This window comes from Cetorhinus maximus, chromosome 5 (genome assembly GCF_964194155.1).
Source record: "Cetorhinus maximus chromosome 5, sCetMax3.hap1.1, whole genome shotgun sequence".
NCBI classification, from domain to species: domain Eukaryota; kingdom Metazoa; phylum Chordata; class Chondrichthyes; order Lamniformes; family Cetorhinidae; genus Cetorhinus; species Cetorhinus maximus.
The window spans coordinates 72,014,242-72,037,770 of NC_135883.1; the positions used below are offsets into that span (position 1 = coordinate 72,014,242).

At 41.8% G+C, this 23,529-nt stretch overlaps 1 protein-coding gene across 1 annotated transcript in view; it reads right to left on the reverse strand.

Annotated features, from left to right (window-relative positions):
* LOC144680722 (low density lipoprotein receptor adapter protein 1-A-like) overlaps positions 1–23,529 on the reverse strand; it is a 156,020-nt gene that overhangs the window by 89,477 nt on the left and 43,014 nt on the right. The window contains exon 2 of the mRNA XM_078541999.1: positions 13,897–14,039. Coding sequence (XP_078398125.1) covers positions 13,897–14,039 — 143 coding nt within the window. The remainder of the gene's footprint in view (positions 1–13,896; positions 14,040–23,529) is intronic.

A 23,529-nucleotide genomic window follows, 5' to 3' on the forward strand; every position in this document is an offset into this window, starting at 1 on the left:
AAATCAGTGTGGAATTTACTGTGAGCTACATTAGCATCTGAAAGCTTAAGGTGTTTGTATCAAATTCCTCTTTTTGCTAATTTGTAAGCATGAGGTAGGAAAAATAAGGAGGCCCGCATACTCCTTAGAAAGTTTCCATATCCATTAGAGTAGCAGAAGGATCTGCAGGGCACTGATGCACCAATCACAAAGATCACTCTTGACTGACTCAGGTAAATAAGGTTGTTAAAAAAAAAACAAAGTACTGGGGTTCATTTCTCGAAGGATAGAATTGAAAAGCACTGTCATATGAAATTTACATAGAATGTTGATTGGACCACACTTGGAGTACTGTAAACAGTTCGGATCTCCATATTATAAGAAGGATATAGAGGCACTGAAGATGGTGCAAAAATATTTACTAGAAATTATACCAGAACTGAGAGGTTACTCATCAACAGAGATTGAACAGGCTAGTGTTCTTTACTTCAGGAAAGAAAACACTGAGGGGTGACCTGATAAAAGGTCTCGATGATTACAAAAGGGTTTGATAGAATGGATGTAGAGAAGATGTTTCCATTTGTGGATGAGACAAGAACAAGTGGCCATTTATAAGACAGTCACTTTTTTAAAAATGTACTCTTTCTTGTGATCATGCATTGCTGGCTAGGCCAGCATTTATTGGCCATCCCTAACTGTTGTTCAGAAGGTGGTGGCGAGCCATCTTCTTGAACCACTGCAGTCCATGTGGCGTAGGAATACGCACAGGGCTGTTGGGAAGGGAATTTCAGGATTTCGACCAAGCGACAGTGAGGGAACAATGAATAATTCCAAGTCAGGACGGTGTGTGGCTTGGCAAGGAACTTGAAGGTGGTGATGTTCACATGCAACTGCTGCCCTTGCCCTTCTAGGTGGTAAAGTTTGCAGGTTTGGAAGATACTGTCAAAGAAATCTTGGTAAGTTCCTGCAGTGCATCTTATAGATGGTACACACTGCTGCCACTGTGCATCAGTGGTGAAGGGAGTGAATGTTTGTGGATAGAGTGCCAATCAAGTGGGCTGCTTTGTCTTGGATGGTGTCAAGCTTCTTGAGTATATTGTTGGTGCTGCACTCATCCAGGCAAGTGGAGGGTACTCCATCAAAGTTTGACTTATGCCTTGTAGGTAATTGGACAGGCTTTGGAGAGCCAGGAGGTGAGTTACTCACTGCAAAATTCCCAGCCTGTGACCTGCTCTTGTAGCCACATTTATATGGGTGGTGCGGTTCAATTTCTGGTCAATGGTAACCCCCAGGATGTTGACAGTGGGGGAATTCAACAATGGTAATGTCAATGAATGTAATGGGGTGATGGTTAGATTCTCTCTTGTTGTAGTTGGTTATTGTTACTAATAAATCCAATTGGGAATTTAGGATTAACTTCTTTACCCCAGAGAGTGGAACTTGCTACCACAAGATGTAGCTGAGGTAACTAACAGTGATGAATGCAAGAGGAAGCTAGACAAACACATGAGGAAGAAAGAAGTAGAGGGATATGTTGATGGAGTTAGATGAAGCAGAGTGGGAGGGGATTTGTGTAAAGCATAGATGGGGAGATGGTGACATAGTGGTAATGTCACTAGGCTAGTAATTCAGGGGCCCGGGCCTGATCTTCTGGAGAAATGGGTTCAAGTTCCACTTCGATAGCTGGTGGAATCCAAATTCAATAAATAAAAAAAACATGGAATTGAAAACTAGTCTCAGTATTGGTGACCATGAAACTACCATTGATTGCTGCAAAAAAAAAAGCTCATCTGGTTCACGAATGTACATTTGGGGAGAAATCTGCCCTCCTTACCTGGTCTGGCCTACGTGTGACTTCAGGCACACAGCAATGTGCTTGACTCTTAACTACCCTCTAAAATGGCCTGGCAAACCACTCCATTCAAGGGCAATTAGGGATGGGCAACAAACATTGACCTTGTCAGTGACACCCGCACATCCCATGAAAGGATAGATTTAAAAAATTAAAACACTGGCATGGACCTGTTGGGGCAAATGGCTGTTTCCATGCTGTAAAAATTGTTATGTACCATGATCTAATGTGAAAATATTTGGGCACCATAACAAGCCAGATTTTATTGTGGGGTTTGTAAGAACAGAAAGACAATGTGGAGATTGCTTGGATGTGTCAGTCCAGAGGAAGCCCCCCCACCATAACACTTTGCCATTTTTGGGCATGAGCAGAGTAATTTATGGATTAAAGTCCGACAACAGCAGCAGTAAGTGTGACATGTACCCAAAACAAAATTCAAGAGGCATAATAAACTTCTGCTACTTAACTAAAGTTTAAAATCTCAAACAGAAAACCACTCAAAATGCACAGTCTCAAACCCATTTCCAGCAACAGTTGGAAGCCTAAAAATCTAAAATTCCAGGTTTCAAGCCAAAGTGGAATGCAGTTTTAGATCACATTACAGCAACTTGCATTCATATACTTCCTTTAATATACAAAATGTCCCAGTTGCTTTACAGAGAAACAATGAGGAGGATGAAGCATCAAGTCACGAGAATGGCTGGGAGAAGAGAGAAAGAAAAGGGCAGAAACAAATACACTAAGAGGTTGTACATAGAGTATGTCACTACTATAAACCGAACAAAGATAATATAATCAAAAACAAATGTTAAAACATAATTTTTTAAACATAACACATTTTTATTAAAAGGAGTAATTCATGGAAAGATACTCTCCTTAAAAAGCAGTGCTTGCTAGTATATTAAGCAACATTTGGAATGGGAAAAGAGCCAAATGAAAACATAGCTCAAGGGTACTTTGTGTGACTCCACCAGATTTTAAACCTGTCACAACTCAAACTTTTTCAATTTGATTTCCTAATAATCTACATTGCACAATTTCCATGGCTATAATATCCTGTATATAATGGGTGCTCCAAACTTCACCCTACACTCCAGCTGTGTCCTAACCAATGTATTTTACAGATTCAACATCACTGTTCTGCTTCTTTCATTTACGTCCTTGTACGTAAAGCATAAAAGTCACGTAAAAGGCAAATGGGGTTTTTCTATCTTCACTCCCAGAGGTATGTAGATCTGTATCCATAGACTTTCCTCCTGTTTCTCTGCTTCAGCAGGAACTTTACCATTTAACATATTTCCATTCTTTTTGCCTTAAATGTACTACTCCAACATGTAGCTATACTAAAATACATTTGTCATTTATCTGCCCATGTTCACCTGTAGACTTAAACACTGGTGGCGGCCATGCATCACTTTTGGCCATTTAGCTGACAACAAATAAGAATTGATGCTTGAGAATCTTTTTGCCTAGTAAGAGTCAACAACAACAATGTGGATTTATTTAGCACCTTCAATGAAGTAAAACATCCCAAGGCACTTCACAGAAGCATTATCAGACAATAAGCCTTGAGATATTAAGGCAGGTGACTGACAGCTTGATCAGAGAACTAGGTTTTAAGAGCATATTGAAGGAGGAGCAAGAGATAGAGAGGAGGAGAGGTTTGGTGGAGGGTGGATGGAGAACTCCTGAGTTTAAGTCCCACTCAGCTGCAGGCACAGGAGCCAATAGTGGAACAATTAAAATCTGGGATGCACAACTGGCCAGAATTGGAAGAAGACACATTTTATGAAGAGCTGTAAGTCTGGAGGAACACGAGGTCTTGTGGTGCGGCAATAGATTCCCTGCATCTGAGCCAGAAGCTCTGGTTCAAGTCCCACTCCAGGACTTGATGGTCAGGAAAGGTGCGTTCAAAACATGTCAACTTGTAAACCCTTCCAACGTGCACCAATGGCAGGTGATAAGAGTGGGAGAGATTCCTGGTCAGCCATGTGATGGAAAGAAATTGGAGCCTCTACCATCACTATCCATAGCTCCAAGCTACAACATGTATGTAAAAGTGTATATCAACTCGGACTTCTTGGATACTCGAATGGCTCAGCTGGTCAGACAATTGGCATGGATCAGATTGATGCCAACAGCACAGGGTTTGATCCCTACTCTGGCTGGCATGGATTTGGGACCTGCTTTCTTGCCCTACCCATGGTGGAGATCACTGTGCCTTGGGTTGGACCTGTCTTCAGGCAGTTACTCAAGCGGCGCTGGTGGGAGGAGGTTATAGAGCTTGGGAAGGGAAAGGCCATGGAAAGAATTGAAATCAAGGATGAAAATTTAAAAATCAAGTTGTTGCCAAACCAGGAATCAATTTAGATCTGCAAAAACAAGGGTAAATGGGAATTAGTGTGAGTTAGGATATGGGTAGCAGAGTTTTAGGTGACCTCAAGTTCACAAAAAGTAGAAGACGGGAGGCCAGCAAGGAGAGTATTAGAATATATAGCCAAGTCTAGAGGTAAAAAAAAGCAGGGATGAGGGTTTCAGCATTAAACGAGTGGAAGTGGAGTAGAAACTCTCAATGTTACAAAAGTGAAAGCAAATGAAAGTCTTGGTGTCGAAACACTCATTTCAGGGTCAAATAGGATGCAAGGATTGTGAATGGTCTGCTTCAGCCCCAAACAGTGGTCAGGGAAAGGTATGGAATTGGTATCTAGGGAATGGAATCTGTGACAGGGGCCAAAGATAGTGGCTTCGGGCTTCCCCAATATTTACTGGAGGAAAATTTCTTCATCCTGTACTGGAGGTCAGACAAGTGATGTAATGAATCAGTGGCATGGAGAGATCAAGAGAGGTTGTGGTGAGGCAGTCCTGCGTGTCATCGGGTTATATGTGGAACCTGGTAGGTTTTCGGGCGATGTTGCTGAGAGACAATATGTAGATGAGAAACAGAAGGGAACCAAGCAGTTGGTTTGGGCAGAAAACTAGACAAAAAAAAGTACAAGGATGCAATATAAACCAACAGGAAAAAATGGCTCTGAATCTTGAGAATGTGCAATAATATGTTATGCCACTTAGGCTATAATCAAGAGCTCCCCAAATATACACTTGTATGACTTACAGACAAACAAGTAAATTTGCCAAAAGCAGGAACAGTTAGGAAAAAAATGTTAAATTTTGTCTTTAAGAATAGTGTATTCATGCCATTGTTTCCCCACAGACTGCATAGTTTGAGCAGTTTGTTAACTTGAGTCATTTATTGATAACTGAAGCATCCCATTGTGCCTGGGAGCTGTTTATCCCAGGCACTTGGTAGAGGTCTGGCATGCCTTCCCTTTCTAGTTGTGAACAGCAATAGATAAAATGTAGTCAAGCAGCAGGGCTTTTCATGGGCGTGTTGGGGACGTGGGAGGTTGGGGGGTGCAGTTGAAGAGAAAATTGGCAGGCAAGTCTTTGAAAAAGAAAGTAGAGTCCAGACAGGAAAGGAAATGTCTATTCAGTTAACAAAGTGTTTTGACAAAACCCATTAAAGTCTGAATTAATATTATTCCTGGATAAATTAAATTTAAGTTTAACTTATTGCATCATTTGGAATTCTGCAACTCCGCATCCCACTCTCATTTGAAATGGCTGCATATTTTGTGGTCCTTGTTTCCATTCATGTCTCTTTTGGATGACATTTCCTTCAAAATCATTATTCACAAAGAAGTGAATGAAGCAGTGCTGAAAGAACAAAAGATGGTGCAGGTACAGTGGGCGGGATTTTCCACACCCAACCACCTTCTGGTCTTCTGGTCCCGCTGCAAGTCAATGGATTTCTGGCTGGGGCGCTGCCTCGCCTGCGGCAGGTCCTGCCCGTGACGGGGCCGGAAAATCCCGGCCGTTGTCTCGAGACTCACAACAGCGGGACCAAGTCCATGCCGGAATTTGGATCCGGCCAGTTTTCAGAGAACAAAATAATTGGAACCTCAATTCAATTAATAGGAGACACAAAATCGGGTCAGGCTGAGTCGGGTGGGGTCAACGGTCACTTGGACCACTCGGACTGCGGGAAAAGGCCAGCATGCCAAGCCGATAACTAGTCCAACATACCACCATGCCAACAACAACAATTAAAATTGATGCATGGTAGCTTATAAAAATGTCCAGTTTATGGACAATTCTGGTTTTCAGATAGCCAGATTTGAGACACTATATTTATACTTAGCTGTCAAATGTGGCTTTGATTAAACTATGGGCAATAGGCCAGCATCAACAAAAAACAAACTGTCCCAATAAATGTAGTTAACCTTTCAACGTGACTGCAGGAAAGCTTTATCTAGTAAATTCAAATGCAACCTTGGGGCATCTTTACAAATAAACCCTGCACTGTTTTTTGTCAGCAAACTGTAGACAGAAATGCTGATGTCAGAGTGAAATTCTGATGGTTGGCATATAGTCAAAAGAAGAATGATGGCTAAATTCAATGCAGTTTTAGCATAACAAAATTCCAAAAGCCTACCTATATGGCCACTTGTCTTAAAATATCATATTAGACTTATGCCAGCGCTAAATTTATGTAAAAGTACAGGTGTATGTAAAAGTACCGGTGTATTGCATTTTCCGGTTTGTGACAATTGCAATTTGAGAGCAGTGTTAGTGCTCAGCACTATATTATATTGTACTTTGGTGTTGCTCTGTACTTAAACCAGGGATATGTACACATATGCTTCAACAGAGGGGCAGAACTCTGCCAACCGACTCTGATTTTGGGTGAAATTCTAATGTTAGGAAAGCTGAGAGGACAATCAACTATTTTCTCGTATTATAAACACTTAAAGTGATACTTGGTTCTCTTTAAACTTTAATTCTAACCATCACAATAAAGTTCATTTTGTACTTACCCAATAGGAAAAAACAGTTTAGACTAGTACTGTTATTTCCCAGTTTTTACTGGTATTTCATTTTAAGGTATATAAGACCAGTTCGGACCAGTATTCTTATTCCCCAGTTTTTACTGTTTTTCTCTTTCTGGTTATTGAAGTATGATTTACATTGGAGAGGAGAGACACTTCCAAAGGCTTGGATTTTGTGGTCCAAATAATACTGAACGCCGAGACGTTCACTGATGCTGAGGGTTTCAGAAGTTTTGACACTCGTGCCAAAAACAAGAAGTTGACGTGTACTTCAATGGGCTCCGGAGGAGACAACACTGATGAATGCGACAGGTCACTTTGTAAAGTGGCAGGGGCCTGTAATTCGACAATTTGGGCTGATGGCCCAGAAGTTATGCAATTTTTCACTTAGGGCTGATACAATCAGGCCCAGAGCCTGCTCAGGTGCACATCTACCATTAAAAAGCCACAGGCAGCACAAACATAATGGCCGTTTTGGGTCTCTTTTGTACATCAACTTAATTATAAATTTTGCATTATACATGTTGCAAACTGAGTTAAAAAAGAACAAATTCAGAAGAAACCAAATTTTACTTTCCAAAATAGTGAATGCAAAATTGTATTTGGGTAGCTTAAAATGTTCATGTTAAAGCAAAGTTAAAAAAGCACACTGACACTGAATGTCACATGACAATCCAGCAGCCTCCATACAAATTAGCTACAGAAACATTTTCTCCCCTGTTTGAAAATGATCGTCACAGGGCTCATTATAGCTGGGGATGTATTTACTGCTTCATTTAGTAAAATCTGGCATTTTTTAAAAAGACACAACTTGAACAAGGCAAAAAAAAGTCAAATAATTATGGATTGAAATTGCATTCTTTGATTGAAAAGCTTTCTATCTTTACTTAATGACAGAGCGCACAGAAAGAAATCTTTGAAATATATGGGCTTATGATGTTGCCAGTTTGGGCAATATGAGGAGTAGTTCAAATGAGCGCTTGAAACAGAATACAATGATCAGTAGGTATCCGCCATTAAATTATATGCAAGGCTATCAGCGGAAGGGATGACAAGCACAGCTGACTGTTTACCATGTACTTAACAAAAGATATTTTAAAAAAACAAAGCACTTGCTTTTCCACTGCCTTTTTTTCTGAAAGGGCTGTGTTAATTGTGTAATGAGAACATACAGAATAGGATCAAGATTCGGTCATTCGAGCTTGTTCTACCATTCAATAAGATCAGGTCTGATCTGGTCATGACCTCAACTTCACCTTCCTGCCTGCCCACCATAACCATCGACTCCCTTGCAGAGCAAAAATCTGTCCACCTCAACCTTGAACATATTTAATGACCCAGCATCCACTGCTCTCTAGAGTAGAGAATTCCAAAGACTAACAACCCTCAGAGAAGGAATCCCAATTATATAAAAAAAGATTTAAACAGACCCAGGCAAGTCACCACAATACTCTGGGCAGTAGAATTCAAAGCGGCTTTTCCCAGCTTCGGTTTCTATAGACAGCAGCTTAATGCACAAATACTAGCGGCTTTTCACACTTCTGGTAGATCTTACAATGCCTTTTTTATCCTGACACATAGCCTCTTCTCCTTTATACATGTTTCTCCCTTTGATTGCAAATTCCATTGTTCCCATAAGTCTTTGGAACTTTACCTTTTTTATAATATAAATCTTCCCTCCATGCTAATACTATCAGTAACCTTTGGGAAAAATAAACAATCTGCTTGGCCTAGCTTCTCTGGCTAGGTGTAACATCCTACCATCTGTTTGAAATTCAAGCTACCCTGATTTATCTAAAAATGCAAATTCTCCTTACCTCACATTCTACAACTTCAGCCATGTTTACGTATTTTGCATTTCAAACCTAGCTTCTTTTGATGAGTCAAAGCCCCCAGGGCAGCTGTCTGTAACTCAGTTAAATTTCTCTCTCACACACACACACAATCCAAACCGCACTATTAACCTACTTTTACAGTAAATCACAATTTTCTGAGAATTGTTATACTTTCGTGACACCACCCACTTTATGGGAAAAATAAATCGTCATAATTTAAAAAGGCGGCTTTACTTTCTTAACCCATCTTACACTACCTCCTACAATTTTCTATATACCAGATGCATGCATTAACATAAGAAATATATATATACAAATCCTTAGTATCAACAGAAATTATTACAGTCCAGTGTCCAGGTTTTAAATGTTCACTTTTCCCTTTGAGCTTTAAACTCTTGACAATACATGTACAATTAGATTTTCCTGTCCAGCCACATGTAGAATCTGTAGTTTAAATGGTTGCAGTAATAAACTCCATCTGAATAGCCTTGCACTTCGGTCTCAAAATTTGTCCAGAAACTTTAAAGAATCATGGTCTGTATAAGCAATTGTTACTGATGAATTGTTTGCAACGTAAACCTCAAAATGCTGCAACACTAATATTTGACCCAGAGTCTCCTTTTTGATTGTTGAATGTCTTCTCTATTTATACATTCAATTTCTGTGAAAAATACCGTATCGGTTTCTCAATTCCAGTTTCATCTTCTTGCAACAGTACGGCCCCAACGCCTATATCACTTGTATCAATGGCCAATTTAAATTGTTTAGCATAATTGGGTACTGCCAAAACTGGTGTTGTGGTCAATATAAACAGCACAATTGCCCAATCCTGCAATTACTTTGCCAGTCTTTGAAATGTTGCAGGTGCATTTTTCATACCAAATGGCATTTTAAACTGATATGGTCCATCTGGCGTCACAAAAGCCAATATCTCCTTTGCTCTCTCCGTAAACGGTACTTGCCAATATCCTGTTAGCAAGCCAATCTTTGTGATAAACTTTGACTGTCCCACTTTCTCAATGCAATCTTCCAACCATGGTACAGAATATGAATCTGCTTTTGTCACTGAATTCACCTTTTGATAGCCCACACAATCTTTGTGTTCCATCCAGTTTCGGCACCATCATAGTAGGTGAACTCCAGTTACTGAAGCTAGGCTCAATTATGTCATTTTGAAGCATGAATTCAATTTCTTTCTGTACTTCTGATAACTTTACTGGATTTAATATATAAGGATGTTGCCTTATCAAAGATGAAACTTCTACACACATCATCTGTAGCTAAATTTGTCCTCCCCAGCTTACTCCCACAAATAGCTTTGCATGACTGCAATAGCTTTTCCAAATTACTTTGACACTTGTCTGGCAGGTAACTCAATATTACATTTAAATTTTCAAGTACCTCCTCATTATCCAATTTGATTAGAGGAAAATCAATTTCATAATCCTTCATTTCTACATCTTTCTTCTTATCTACCACCACTAATACCTCCTTTTGGTCCTCTTCCTTGTCAAAGTGATTTTTAAGCAGATTTACATGTCACACCGAGTGCTTCTATCTTCCATCTGGAGTATTTATTAAATAATTTACTTCACTCAGTTTCTTTTCAATCTTGTAAGGCCCACCAATCCTTGCCTTTAACGAATCACCCAGTACTGGTAACAGAACTAACACTTTTCTCCCCAGCAACAAAACAATGAGCTGTGGCTCATCTATCTGCCTTCATTTTCATCGCTTGCTGTGATATCTTTAAATGTTCCCTAGCTAACTCACATGCTCTGTCCAATCTTTCTCTGAAATTTGAGACATAATCCAGGAAAGTAGTTTCCGAATTTTGAATTTCTCATGAATCAATTTCAGTGGTCCCCTTACCTCATCACCATAGACTAATTCAAAAGGAATAAATCTAGTCGATGCATTAGGAACACCCCTAATTGCAAATAACAAGAATGGAATTCCCCTATCCCAATCTTGTGGATAGTCCTGACTATACGCTTTTATCATGGTTTTTAAAGTTTGACGCCATTTTTCCAACACCCCTTGTGATTCAGGATGGTAAACTGTTGACTTAAACTGTTTTATCCCCAAACTGTTCATTACTTCCTTAAACAGCTGTGACATGAAATTTCAACCCTGATCTGATTGTATTTTTTTTGGTAAACCATATCCTGTAAAACATTTAGTCAATTCTTCCACAATTCTCCTTGTTGTAATATTTCTCAAAGGTATCGCTTCAAGAAACCTTATAGACACATCCATTATTGTCAGTAAGTACTGATTTCCACTTTTAGTCTTAGGGAGGGGTCTTATACAACCAATCATGACCCTTGTAAAAGATTTTTCAAATGCTTAATTGTAATTAAAGGTGCCGGCTTAATCACTGCTTGTGGCTTCCCTATCACCTGACATGTGTGACATGTTCTACAGAAATTGACTACATCCGCTATGCAATTCAGGCCAAAAAAAAAGGATTTTTGTATTTTTGCCTGTGCCTTTCCAATTCCGAAATGTTCCCCCATTGGAATTTCATGAGCTATTCTTAGTATCTCATTTCTATATCCAAACGGTATAACAATCTGATGTTCTTCTCTCAGTTTTCACCTGCTGAAACTTGATACTATCACCACTTTCTCATTAACACATTACCCTTAAGATAATAACATTCTGGAATAATTCTGCCATTGTTTCTGAGTAAAATGTCTGATATAACTGTTCTATTTGTGGATCCTTTTTCTCTAACTCTATCAACTGCCTTGAGCTAAATACCTCAGTTGTATATATCGTCCATTCTTTCTTCCTGGACAATCTTATCAAAGACAGTGTCAGCTAATTGAATTTCAACATCTTCTCCCTGCCTTTTAACTTCCTCTCCTTCCTGTTTCAACCTGTGAGCTTGTGATCATGTTACCACACAATCTGGAAACAATCTAGGATACTCTTTCTGCAACACTTCTGTTGAAAACACCTCTACAAGCTGCTCAACTACCATCGCCTAAATCTGTGACCCAGCTATATCATTACCTAAAATAAATCGAACCCCTGCAATGGGCATTTTTCCACTACTCCAACAATCACCTCATTTTTTTCCACTTATTCTTTAAATTTACCTTCCACAATGGAATAGGTTTAGCATTTCTATGAACCCCACCTATTATCACCTGTTCCTGCAATACTCCCTCTGAACAACAAATATCGCTATCCCACAACATTAAGGATTGACTAGCCCTCGTGTCTTTTAAAATTTTAATATATTTACCTACTCCACCCTGTACACATGGAAAGACTTCCTCTTCACATACAAAATCTTTAAAAATTTCTGCAACCTGCTCCTCAGAACCCCCTTGGGTAAATTGTGAAAATGTTCCCACATCTTTACTCATCACTGATTCTTCCTGTTTTACCTGTACACAAACGACTGCTTTTTTTCCTGTGCCTGAACCTCAGAACCCACAGCACTTTTACTTCCAGAACTTTTCTGCATCCCAATAATTCTAACAGGTTTTTCCTGTTATTTTCCAACACAGTGACTTTGTGTGCCCAATTTTATTACAATGAAAACACCTCAATTTTCGAGCGTCACTTCTACCCTCCGCACTTTACCTTTCAGTTTGAAAAAAAAACTTCCTGGGAATTTCCACCTACCACTTTCTATCCTTCTCTGATTTAAAAGGGTGATGAGAAAAAGGTTTAGATCTATGAACTAACTCATAATCATTAGCTATCTCTGCTGCTAACAAAAGAAAAGATTTCAAGCACATAAACAGATCTGCAAATTACTACTATAATAACTCCTAAAACCCCTAATTAATCTGTCTTCCAGTTACACCCCCATTAAGGCAATGGTAAAAGAAATAGGTTTAACTAGATCCAGGCAAGTCACCACAACACCCTGGACAGTAGAATTCAAAGCGGCTTTTCTCAGCTTCGGTTTCTGTAGACAGCAGCTTAATGCACAAATACTGGAGGCTTTTCACACTTCTGGTAGATCTTACAATGCCTTTTTTTGTCTGACACATAACCTCTTCTCCTTTATACATGTTTCTCCCTTTGATTGCAAATTCCATTGTTCCCATATGTCTTTGGAACTTTACCTTTCTCAAAGTATAAATCTTTCCACGGTGCTAATACTATTAGTAACCTTTGGGAAAAATAAACACACTGCTTGGCCTAGCTTCTCTGGCTAGGTGTAACATCCTACCATCTGTTTGAAATTCAAACTACCCTGATTTATCTAAAAATGCAAATTCTCCTCACCTCACATTCTAAAACTTCAGCCATGTTTACATATTTAGCATTTCAAACTTCTTTTGATGAGTCAAAGCCTCGAGACCAGCTGTCTCCAACTCAATGAAACCTCACACACAAACACACACTCACACACACTATCCAAACCCCACTATTAACCTACTTTTAGAATAAATCACAATAATATGAGAATTATTATACTTGTGACAATTTCTTGCCAGTTTACTCATATTCTAACTTATCCAACTTCATTAATTTAATAAGAATTATAATAAGAATTACTAATCCTAGTTTTTGCATATCCTTTTGCCGCGTGTGTGGAATGGGGGGTGGTGGTGGACGGGGGTGGGGGTGGAGGGTGCATGGTGGAGGAAAAAGCTTCTTCCAAATCGCTCTGGACAGTTTCAGTGTAGTTCCTGACAAGGGGAGAGAGGGAGGAAGATGTGTGTGCAACTCATATGAGGTCTGAATTTATTTTACAGAAACATCATTTGCTCTTTCCCCTGATCGCACTTGAAATACTTAAAAATAAGGTCCACTATGGATTTGTAGCTCATATGAAAACCAAGCCAGGTTGTCCAAGATGGTCACCAAGGACAGTTACTGGGTGTTCAAAGCTTGTAAAAGTATTTCGAAGTTTTTTAAAGTTTCTAGAAGCATTTAAAAAGTGTTTAAAAGCATTTAAAGGTTTTTAAAAAGTGCTCAAGGTGTTTAGAAATATTTAAAATCATAATAAAACACACACCTGCCATAGAGCTGAAGGCTCACCTCAAGGGTCATGGCTTCAGCTCATGATCACAGAGGGGGTGGTCTCACCAGCACCTTGCTGCTCTGACTCAATGATGTTTCTGATTTTGAACCATACTACAGCAAGAAGTGTGTGTTCTTGCCACAGCCAAAGAACCAGGTAAAGTCATATTTCTTTGTGTAGTCAACAGCAAATGCTACCCAGCATTTATTATAAAGCTGAAGTTGCTTCAATGACCCAAGAATTAATGTAATTCCAAAGTTCCACAACTAATTCGGTGTCACTGCAAAATATTGCTACCAGGTTGTAGGCAAATAGCATTTGCCAAAATTTATAAAGTAAAACAGTTACCACAGTAATTATCCGTCTAATGGCTGCAGCTGCCATCCCTTCTCCTTTTGGCTGATCCACTACAGTCACACCAAGGTATTTAAGGTGGAAGACCATCCCTTCCTGTAAGGATTCCTTTGTGTCAGTCCAGTTTTCTGGCAGTTCTGAAAAGTAACAGAAGGAAAGAAAAGTTATTTTATGGAAGAAAGGCAAGCTTACATAAAGGTTTTGCCTCATGACATCGCTCAAATGTCCCATTGTGCATCATATACAATAAATTATTTTGAAGGAAATAGGCACGTGTAAGAGCTAAGTTACATATAGCAAGATCCCCAAAACAGCCATTGGACAAATTATATTTTTAAAAATTCATTGTTGGGGTATCAGAATCATTAGCAAAACCTACTTATATTTTCCATCCTTAGTTGCCCTTCAGGAGGTGGTGGTGGGATTCCATGACATGCTGCAATCCCTGTCGTGAAGCGACTCCCTAAATCTTCTTTGGACAGGTAGAGGTGGCGAAGGAGTTCCAGGATTTTAAGTCAGCAATGATGAAAGATTAGGGATATATTTGCAAACTTTGCAACAGACGAGTTTCCATTTGGGGATTTTCAACACAAGCTGCTTCCTGAGATCAGGGGAATACAGCTGATATGGAGTTAAAAATGAAAAGGTGTTAAAATGGAGGCAGAGAGCCTCCTTAGAAGGATGACCCATTTCCTGAGAACCCATTGGTTACCCCTTGTCCCATTTCAGTTTTATCCAGGAGTAGGTAGGTTGAAGTATTTTGGAGTCAGCCTTAATGTATATATTTTTTAATTTATATTCTCAGCTGTACCAAACCCAGCATTCTTTTAGGTTAAAATTGCCCCTTGATGTGAATTGAGCCAGCCATATAAATAATGTGGCTACAAGAGCAGGTCAGAAGCTGGGAATTCTGCAGAGAGTAATTTGCCTCCTGACTCTCCACAGTCTGTCCGCCATCTACAAGGCACAAGTCAGGAGTGTGATGGAATACTCTCCAGTTGCCTGAATGTGTGCAGCTCCAACAACACTCAAGAAGCTTGACGCCGTCCAGGGCAAAGCAGCCCGTTTGATTGGCACCCCATCCACAAACATTTACATTCACTAGGGGAGGCAATGGCGTAGTGGTATTGTCATTGGACTAGTAATCCAGAGACCCAGGGTAATGCTCTGGGGACCCTGGTGGAGATGGTGGAACTTGATTTCACTAAAAATTTAATAAATTCAATAAAATTCAATTAATAGAATTCAATTTTAAAAATCTGGAATTAAAATTCTAATGATGACCATGAAACCATTGTCAATTGTTGTAAAAGCCCATCTAGTTCACTGCTGGCTACATGTGACTCCAGACCCACAGCAATGAACAAGGGCAATTAGGGATGGGCAATAAACACTGGCCTAACCAGTGAGGGCCACATTCAATGAAAAAAAAAATTCCCTATACCATCTATAAATGTGCACTGCAGCAACTCACCAAGGTTCCTTCGACAGCATCTTCCAAACCTAAGACCTCTATCACCTAGAAGGACAAGGGGAGCAGATGCATGGGAACACCACCCGATTCCCCTCCAAGCCACTCACCATTCTGGCTTGGGTTGTTTTGCTATTGCTCAATCAAAATCCCAGAATTCCTTTTCAAACAACACTGTGGATTTACCTACACTATATAGGCTGCAGCAGTTTGCTGCAAGAAGCTCAACACCATCCAGGACAAAGCAGCCCACTTGATTGGCACCCCATCCACAAACATTTACACCCTCCATCACTGACGCACAGTGGCATCAATGTGTACCAGCTACGAGATGCAGGAACTCACTGAGCCTCCTCAGGCAGCACCTTCCAAACCCATGACTGCTACCATCTAGAAGGAGAAGGCAGCAAAGAAATGGGAACACCACCACCTGGGAGCTCCCCTCCAAACCACCATCCTGACTTGGAAATATATCGCCGTTCCTTCACTGTCGCTGCGTCAAAATCTTGGAACTCCTTCCCTAACAGCACTGTGGATGTACCTACACCACGGACTGCAGCGGTTCAAGAAGGCAGCTCACCACCACCTTCTCAATTGGGGATGGGCAATAAATGCTGACCTAGCCTGTGATGCCCATGTCCCATGAGCGAATAAATAAAACAAAAATCTGAATGGCTGTGTTTAGTCGTGCTTGGCACTGGAAAACTAAGGATATAAAGATCACAAAGTATTTGATCTACAGGAAAAGAACATAAGCAAGAACATCTCGTTGAACGTGTGGAGGTGAATAGGTGAAGCACTGTTCTGATCATAAATCAGGGAGCACTGAGTAGTTGAAGTTGGCCAAATTCCCAAGTTTTTGAATTCATCAAGAGGACTAATTAAGCCAGATTGATATATATGCTTTTGATCCATCCCTTTTACTCCAACTTGAGAGTCAAAATCCTTCTTTTAAGCAGTTGTGTGGTGTAGCTGAAAGCCAAGAATAATCTATTTCACTGAAACAATTTTGAATGCAACTTTTATTCTGTGCTTCAGACCTAAAGTAGATATATTCATGAAATAACAAGTGCAGTTACGGTCCCTGCAGGAAGTCCCAACATTCACAATTGACAAAGCTGGCATGATTTCAACTTACACTCTACAGTGAAAATTTTAACAAGAAAACACATTTAGATTTTTAATGAGCATTGTAAAGAAAACGTAGCCGGGATTTTCCGGTCCAGTCACGGGTGGGACCCAACGCATGCAGGAACAGAAAATTTGGAGAGTCAACCAAAATTCTATTGACTTTCGGTGGCACCAGAAAATCCCGGCTGCAGGCGGGGCTGGAAAATCACAGCCATTGTTTCAGATACAATTATTTAGTTCTCATGCTAATCTTTGAAACATTAAAAGAAAATAATTTGACAGAAATTCTAAGGCAAGGAGTAAGAGTAACTTATTAAAAATTCTTTCATGGGATGTGGGTGCCACTGGTACGGTCAACATTTGTTGCCCATCCCTAATTGCCCTTGAACTTGAGTGTCTCACTGGGCCATTTCAGGCTGCAGTTAAGAGTCAACCACATCGCTGTGGGTCTGGAGTCACATGTAGGCCAGACGAGGTAAGGACAGCAGATTTCCTTCCCTAAAGGACATTAGTGAACAGGTGGGTTTTTATAATTGATGATAGCTTCGTAGTCACTATTACCGAGATTAGCTTTATATTCCAGGTTAGTTAAGTGAATTTAAGTTCCACCAATTGTCATGGAGGGATTTGAACCCATGACCCCAGGGCGCTATCCTGAGCCTCTGGATTGGTGACATTACCACAACGCCACCGTCTCCCCCATGAAAAACTTTAAAAGTTACAAGGAAGGCTCAAGAAAATCCAGAACTTATTGTTTGACCGCAAAATCGGCTGGATTTTCCCACCAGCTTCAGGGCCCTGACATCAGGACCACATAGGAATCGCAAGCCTGCACTTGCTGGCTCAGCTATCTTCCCAGAGGTAGCCTGCAAACTGGTCATCTCTCTGACTCAGGCAGGCTCTCGACATTACTGCCCTCTGAATGGGCTGACAACTAAGGGACCTCAGCAGCCCCACAGAGGTGGATACTACTGAGGCAGATCAAGGGCTGCAAGGGTGCCTCAGCATGGAGGCAGTCAGTTAAGTGAAAAATCCAGGACGGGTGAAGGCAATAGGCCTCTGAAATGGAGGGAAAAACCTCTTCAGGTGCATCCTTTGAGCCGCAAGTGTGGGCTTTCCTGCCTGTTGTCCCCTCATTGGGGCATGGAACCTCCAGCTCCGATGATCACCTGGCTTGCAAAGAGAAGCCACAAGCCCTGAGTTGTGGTCTCCTCACTTGGCGGGGAAGGGGGGTGTTGGGGGGTCAGGGCGGGTGCTCTGCTGCTGGTAAAATGATGTTGAGGCCACAAAATCACGTCGAATTGAGGCCTTAACTTTGGAAATTGGCTTCCTGCCTCCATGGAGAGGGCAGCGGATCCACTTTCCCATGGGAAAGTTGCCCAGTGGCAAGAATGCATTTGTTTGTACCAATACCACAAATTATGGGATGGATTCTAGTTGACAAGGTAATGCCTTTTTGCACATGGCTCATGGCACCCAACAGAAACTCTTGCAATGAGGCACCAGAGAGGTTCAAGCCAGTCATGGCACAACGAGGAACATCATAGAGCAAACTATTGAGCTGCTGAAGATGCGCTTTCACTGCCTCAATCATTCTGGGGGGGTGCTCTCCAATACAACCAGTAAAGATATCACAGACAGTCAGTGTGCTGTACACCATATAACATCACCATGCAGAGGGGTCAGCCCTGAGGAAGAGGAGGATGCAGGAGCCTCAGCTGATGGGGGGGATGGGGAAGTAGAGAGTGACATGGAAGGGGATCCATGTCAGCGGGCTGCTGCCAATCTGTGTACCATGGACGTTAACGCACGGGAAGCAAGAGACCATCTCATCCTAATCTGCTTCCAACCCCTGGTCACCACTAAGTGACATAAAATCAACAGCCTCACCCACACATTGTCGCATCTAAGAACTCTTCTCAGTCATCACACACAGGCCCACATCTCAATCTGTGAACAAGCAGCCAGAGCCCCTTAAAACACATGATATTAAATATCATACATTTCTGAAAGGGAAAAATCATGAGGCCCTCATTAAAAAAACATGCTGAATAAAGCACAGCAACATTTTAATGTGACACTAACACTTCTTCCTTGAGGTAACATATATACCAGTGCTACCTTACTGTGTGTGAAAGTCAACTTTTTGAAATGCTTCCACATGCTGCATTGAGGTGCATCCCAACATTTACAGATGTGGTAGAGCAGGCTGCTGCTCTCTCTGCCCTGTAACCTTTGATGACCTTAGCAGTTGTCCTCTGGCAGCCCCAGGCTAGATGGCTTTGCCATATAAGGCTCTCCTGTGTCCTCTGTGGCCACTGTCTTTGGAGGGGTTTGGGTCACTGACAGTGGGGCTGGGGAGCTGCCAATAACACCCAGAGTGCCTTAAGAATCCTCAAGCGTGTCAGGCTGCATGTCCCCCAGTCTCTCGGTGCAACATGGCACCACTCTGCTTCCTGCTGACTGAGGAGCTCCTGGAGGTGCCCAGAGGTGCTGACAGCCTCACACTGGCCCGCTGCTGCAGTGGGCTCATCGTACCACTGATGAGGGTCATGCTGACACCAGGTATTCAGTGTGTGGTCTCCTGGGACGGCCTCTCCATGGCGGTCACACCCTCTCCATGAAGCAGTGATGGGCTCTCATACCACAGACATGGTAGAGGTCTTTCTGTGGATCGACTCCTTCATTGTCAGTGCTTGTCTGCTCAAAGCCTCAGGCAGCTCCACCAGATTCACCCGTTTCCCTCTGCAATTCCAGCAGGTTGAGTGTGACCCTCATCAGAGGCCCTTCATCATCCGGGGACATAGCAGGGAGCTGTGGTCCAACAGTCCCCTGGCTGCCAGTGGCCTCGCCTGTCACTGCTTCCCTCCTCTGCATTTGCCCAACTTGTGGTGTTCACCAGATTGTGACTTGGGCCGGCACATGATAAGACTCCCAGTGTGTTTCTGCACTGGTGCTGAGTGCAGGGGCCAGGTATGATGCTGCACCCTCAGAGACACCCGGACTGTCATCCCCCAAGGAGATGTCAGGTAGACACATGCAGACTGGTCACAACCCTGCGGCATAAAAGCAATTACTGGAGCGATGTTGTTCAGGGCCATCACCATTTATGTGGTGCAGCAGGGTGCCATGGTACCCAGTGATAATGGGTAAGCACAATGCCTCCTCACTCTCCACGCCCGCCAATCCAAGCTCAGCATCAGGTGTGGACTGACCGCCCTGCTCCCCTGACAGCTCCAGGGCTTCCATCTCCGCATCTCCAGCACTCCACCCCGGTTCTTGGATCTCTCCCTGGCCTTGTGGGCCCTTTAATCGTGCGAGCACAAGAGAAGAAAATATGAGCTTTCCAGTGATGCTGACGAGACCTCCTTACTGCCGGACTGCTCCCTGCTCCCATGAGCTGTCAGGGTTGCCCAGCTGTCCATCTAATCCTCCCGTTCTCAGGAAATCTGGGTAAGGCTCAGGGGGAACGTGCCGATTCCGGGGACGAGTACACGTGCAGCCTATGCAACTATGGAACCTAGTGAGGGGACTCCAACACCTGTCCGAGCCCTGAGCCCTTCAGTGTCCCTACTTTTCCAACCCACCTTTCGTCCACTTCTTGACAATCTGAATCTCAAGCTCGCTCTTGCAGTGCGGAGGAGGTCACTCATCCTTTCTCTGGACCCAGTCCCTTGGACAGAGCCCACAGCCACTCCATTGTGTGACGGCCTCCATTCAGGCCGCCTCGTTCATTCCTCATGGCCTCTTGTGGCCGCCAGCTGGAAAAAGGATCCTCTCTGTATTCCCGGACGGCCTGGAGGAGGTGGTAAAGTGAACTCTCATTGAACCGTGGGATGATGCGCTGGGTGGATTGGGACATCTATAATAAACACAGCTGAATCTGTTGATGACACAGACTGAACTTTAACAAAGATGGAGATTTCTCCTAACTGGACCTTCAAATGTTTTTTTGCTGCGATATTCATACATCTGACAATGTTGGCCAGTTCATTTGCACTCCTCCCTCAAAGACTGGATGTAGCATTTCAGCGGGAAACAGGGCTTTCTGCCCTTTAATTCTAGCGGCTTCTCCTGCATGGTGATCAGGTAACGCTGGCCTCCTGCTGTCAGAGCCACCCTCACCATGTGATCCAGTGGTAAGCCCGTGTCACACATACATGAGCTGGCCACCATGCGATGTGATCGGGCTCAGGCAGCCACATTCTTCCTGCGCTCGATTCCCCAAATTCTGCCGGGCCCGCCGGCGGACTCAACTAGCCTACTGATAATCACTGGTTAGGTTCACATATGAAAAATGGGCACTATGACAGGTACCCAAGAAACTATAATTTAGCAAAGTGACAGTGGAAAAAACTGGGGATATTATTTTAAAAAGCTGCTTGGGAAACACTTAATTAAAAGGCTAATCGATTGCTAGGTTTTCTGGACAACTGCCAATAAACTGATTTTAAAGCCTCTTCTCCCCTCAGTGACCTTGGATCAAATCCAGCACGAATGGATGCTATAAGAATCGCATGTCTTCAAAAAAAGAGCCACAAGTTATTAGAAAGATTCAAGTCCAAAACTCTTTTGTATGTTGGCAATGCTTGAATCTGGCCTATTTTTTTTAAAAGGAAATATGATTCCTACCCTATTTTAGGATAGGATAAACCAGATCTACAACCAGTAATGTATTTTCCAATGTGCAAATAGGTCATCCATCACATTTCTTTCAAGTAAATTTGGAATGGACTGCAATAATCACCACCCACTGGACAATTTTCCATCTAAAAATTATAGTTGGTATGCTACAGAATAAACAATTAGCATGCTTGTATGATATTTTTCTGTCCTTTTTTGAAGAGGTTAACAGACAGCGGAATGCCACACAAAACACATTGGCTCAGATGTTCTTCTCACCGGATAGTTGAAGACCAGCTGTATTCCGGAAGATGCGCAACAGGGCCCCAAGTCCCAATGCAATGACTCTGCATGAATTGCCCGGGAAGTTCAAACTTCCGATGGGTAATTCCCCTGCTCTCTGGGACCCTCTGGAGAAATCTCGAACTCTGAGTTAGAATCAGAGACTTCAGGCGGCTCCAACTCACTTACCTGGATAGTTACCCAGGAAATGATAGACAGAAAAGAACCATGCCTAATTCCTATATAACAATACAAATGACCCTCCAATATGCCCCGCCCTCAAACCCTCCGACCACCCCTCCCAAACTGACCTCACCACCCTGCCACCTACCACCCTACCCACTTACCCCACTCTCACTCGCTCATTCACTAACAGACTGAAAAGCCATTTAAAAAGTCCCAAAGCTTTTCAGAGCGTTAGTGAATAATGACTTACCAGAATACAGCAGCTAGTGCCTTAAAGAGGGGGCATGGCTTGGCCTTCCCTGACGATCTTCCACTACGAGAAAGTGCTTTGAGAACAGGTACACTCTGCATTTCTGAAGAGACCCGTATGGAGGTCAGAGCCAGAAATACAGAGCTCCAGCACCGGGTAAGAAAATAGGAGTGGAGTGGCAATCCGACGGTAATTGCCACTCCTCGGAAGATTCAGCCTATTAGGTTCTTCACCAATATAGCTTAAATTGTTACTTTGAATTGCCTTTCCCAACTTCCATTATCATATTGATTGCATGCACAATGCTTTTGTTGAAATCACCATAAGGATCAAAACAATTGCACTTCATTTTTATTAGTGACATCTTTCACCGAATAGTATTATATGGAAAAATATTTACAAAATCTTTTCCAAATGAAGAACGAGATGTGCTCCTTTGCCTTTAGAGACTACAGAAAGCAAAACAGTTGTATAGTTTATTAGCAGTAATGTTGCAATTAGTAAGTATGAAAAAATGTCACATAACATCCGAAAAACCGGGTTCTACACATCCCAAATAATTATTTATTTTTGGACAGCGCTATGCACTCACCATATTATTAATTTGGCACCATGTTATATGAATTTTAGAAGTTACACAGCTGCTGTGCTGCAAGACTATTTTGTGTTTTAAAATAAAAGGCAGTATACATTACATCAACTGAACATTTTTAACGCAGAAGTAGTAAACCATCAGCACCTGGGAACTGACTACTTAAGGGTGCCAAGATGACATTTCAGGAGCATGAAAACAAATGCCTCTTTTCCATTAGCACTCCAAAGCTACTGTGAGCCTCTGATAGGTCTCATAAAAGTCCCTGAATGTCTTCTTGTTCAAAGATGGGTCATGTCAAGAAGCCTTAAGTAGAGAAGATATATTTTGTTAATATAGAAGAGAAATAATTCAGATATCAATTCCAAAGTAAACACTGTCATGGACAGAGTTTGTGTGTTTTCTTGTTAACCATGATCACAGTAAATTAATGTGTGAGGTTAGTGTATTTCCTTACCCCGAGTAGTTTGTCCCAGTTTAAATGATTCCAGCAGCCAACCTTTTGTGAATAGAAGATTATTTATTAGCATACACACTTGCCCCAGAGGTTTAAACGCAACATCTTACAACTTAAATGAAGAAAATAAAATACGATAGCAATCTGGAATTATTCCAGTCTGTTTTGCAGCAGGCCTGTAGTTTCTTAGATGAATTGGTGCTTTAGTTGGAGTGGAAGTCTTGTGAAAGCAGATGATGCTCAGTTAACTGCGAGGCTTCTAGCAGTTGAATTGCAGGAGCTCAGCTCTCAGCTAAACTTGAAATTGGAACAAGTTGGGGGAGAATCCCCACATTCAAGGTATAGGTGTTTTACCTTGGCTGTGTAGTTGTCTTGCAGTTGGTTTGATGGCTTAGAGGGCGTGTCAGATGATATGTCTGATCAGAATAGCTTCTTTTGTTATTTATTTTTAAAAAGAGCAGGTAAGAAACATGGCTGTCTTGACCATGTGACCTGTGATGATTCCAAAGTCCTTCTTCCTGTTTTATAGCCTTCCACATATTGAGAGTTTAAGACACCCAAGTTCTTTGTGTTTGGATATAGAGCCATCAAAATATAACGAAAGGTCGATGGGATCCATTTCACACATATTTATA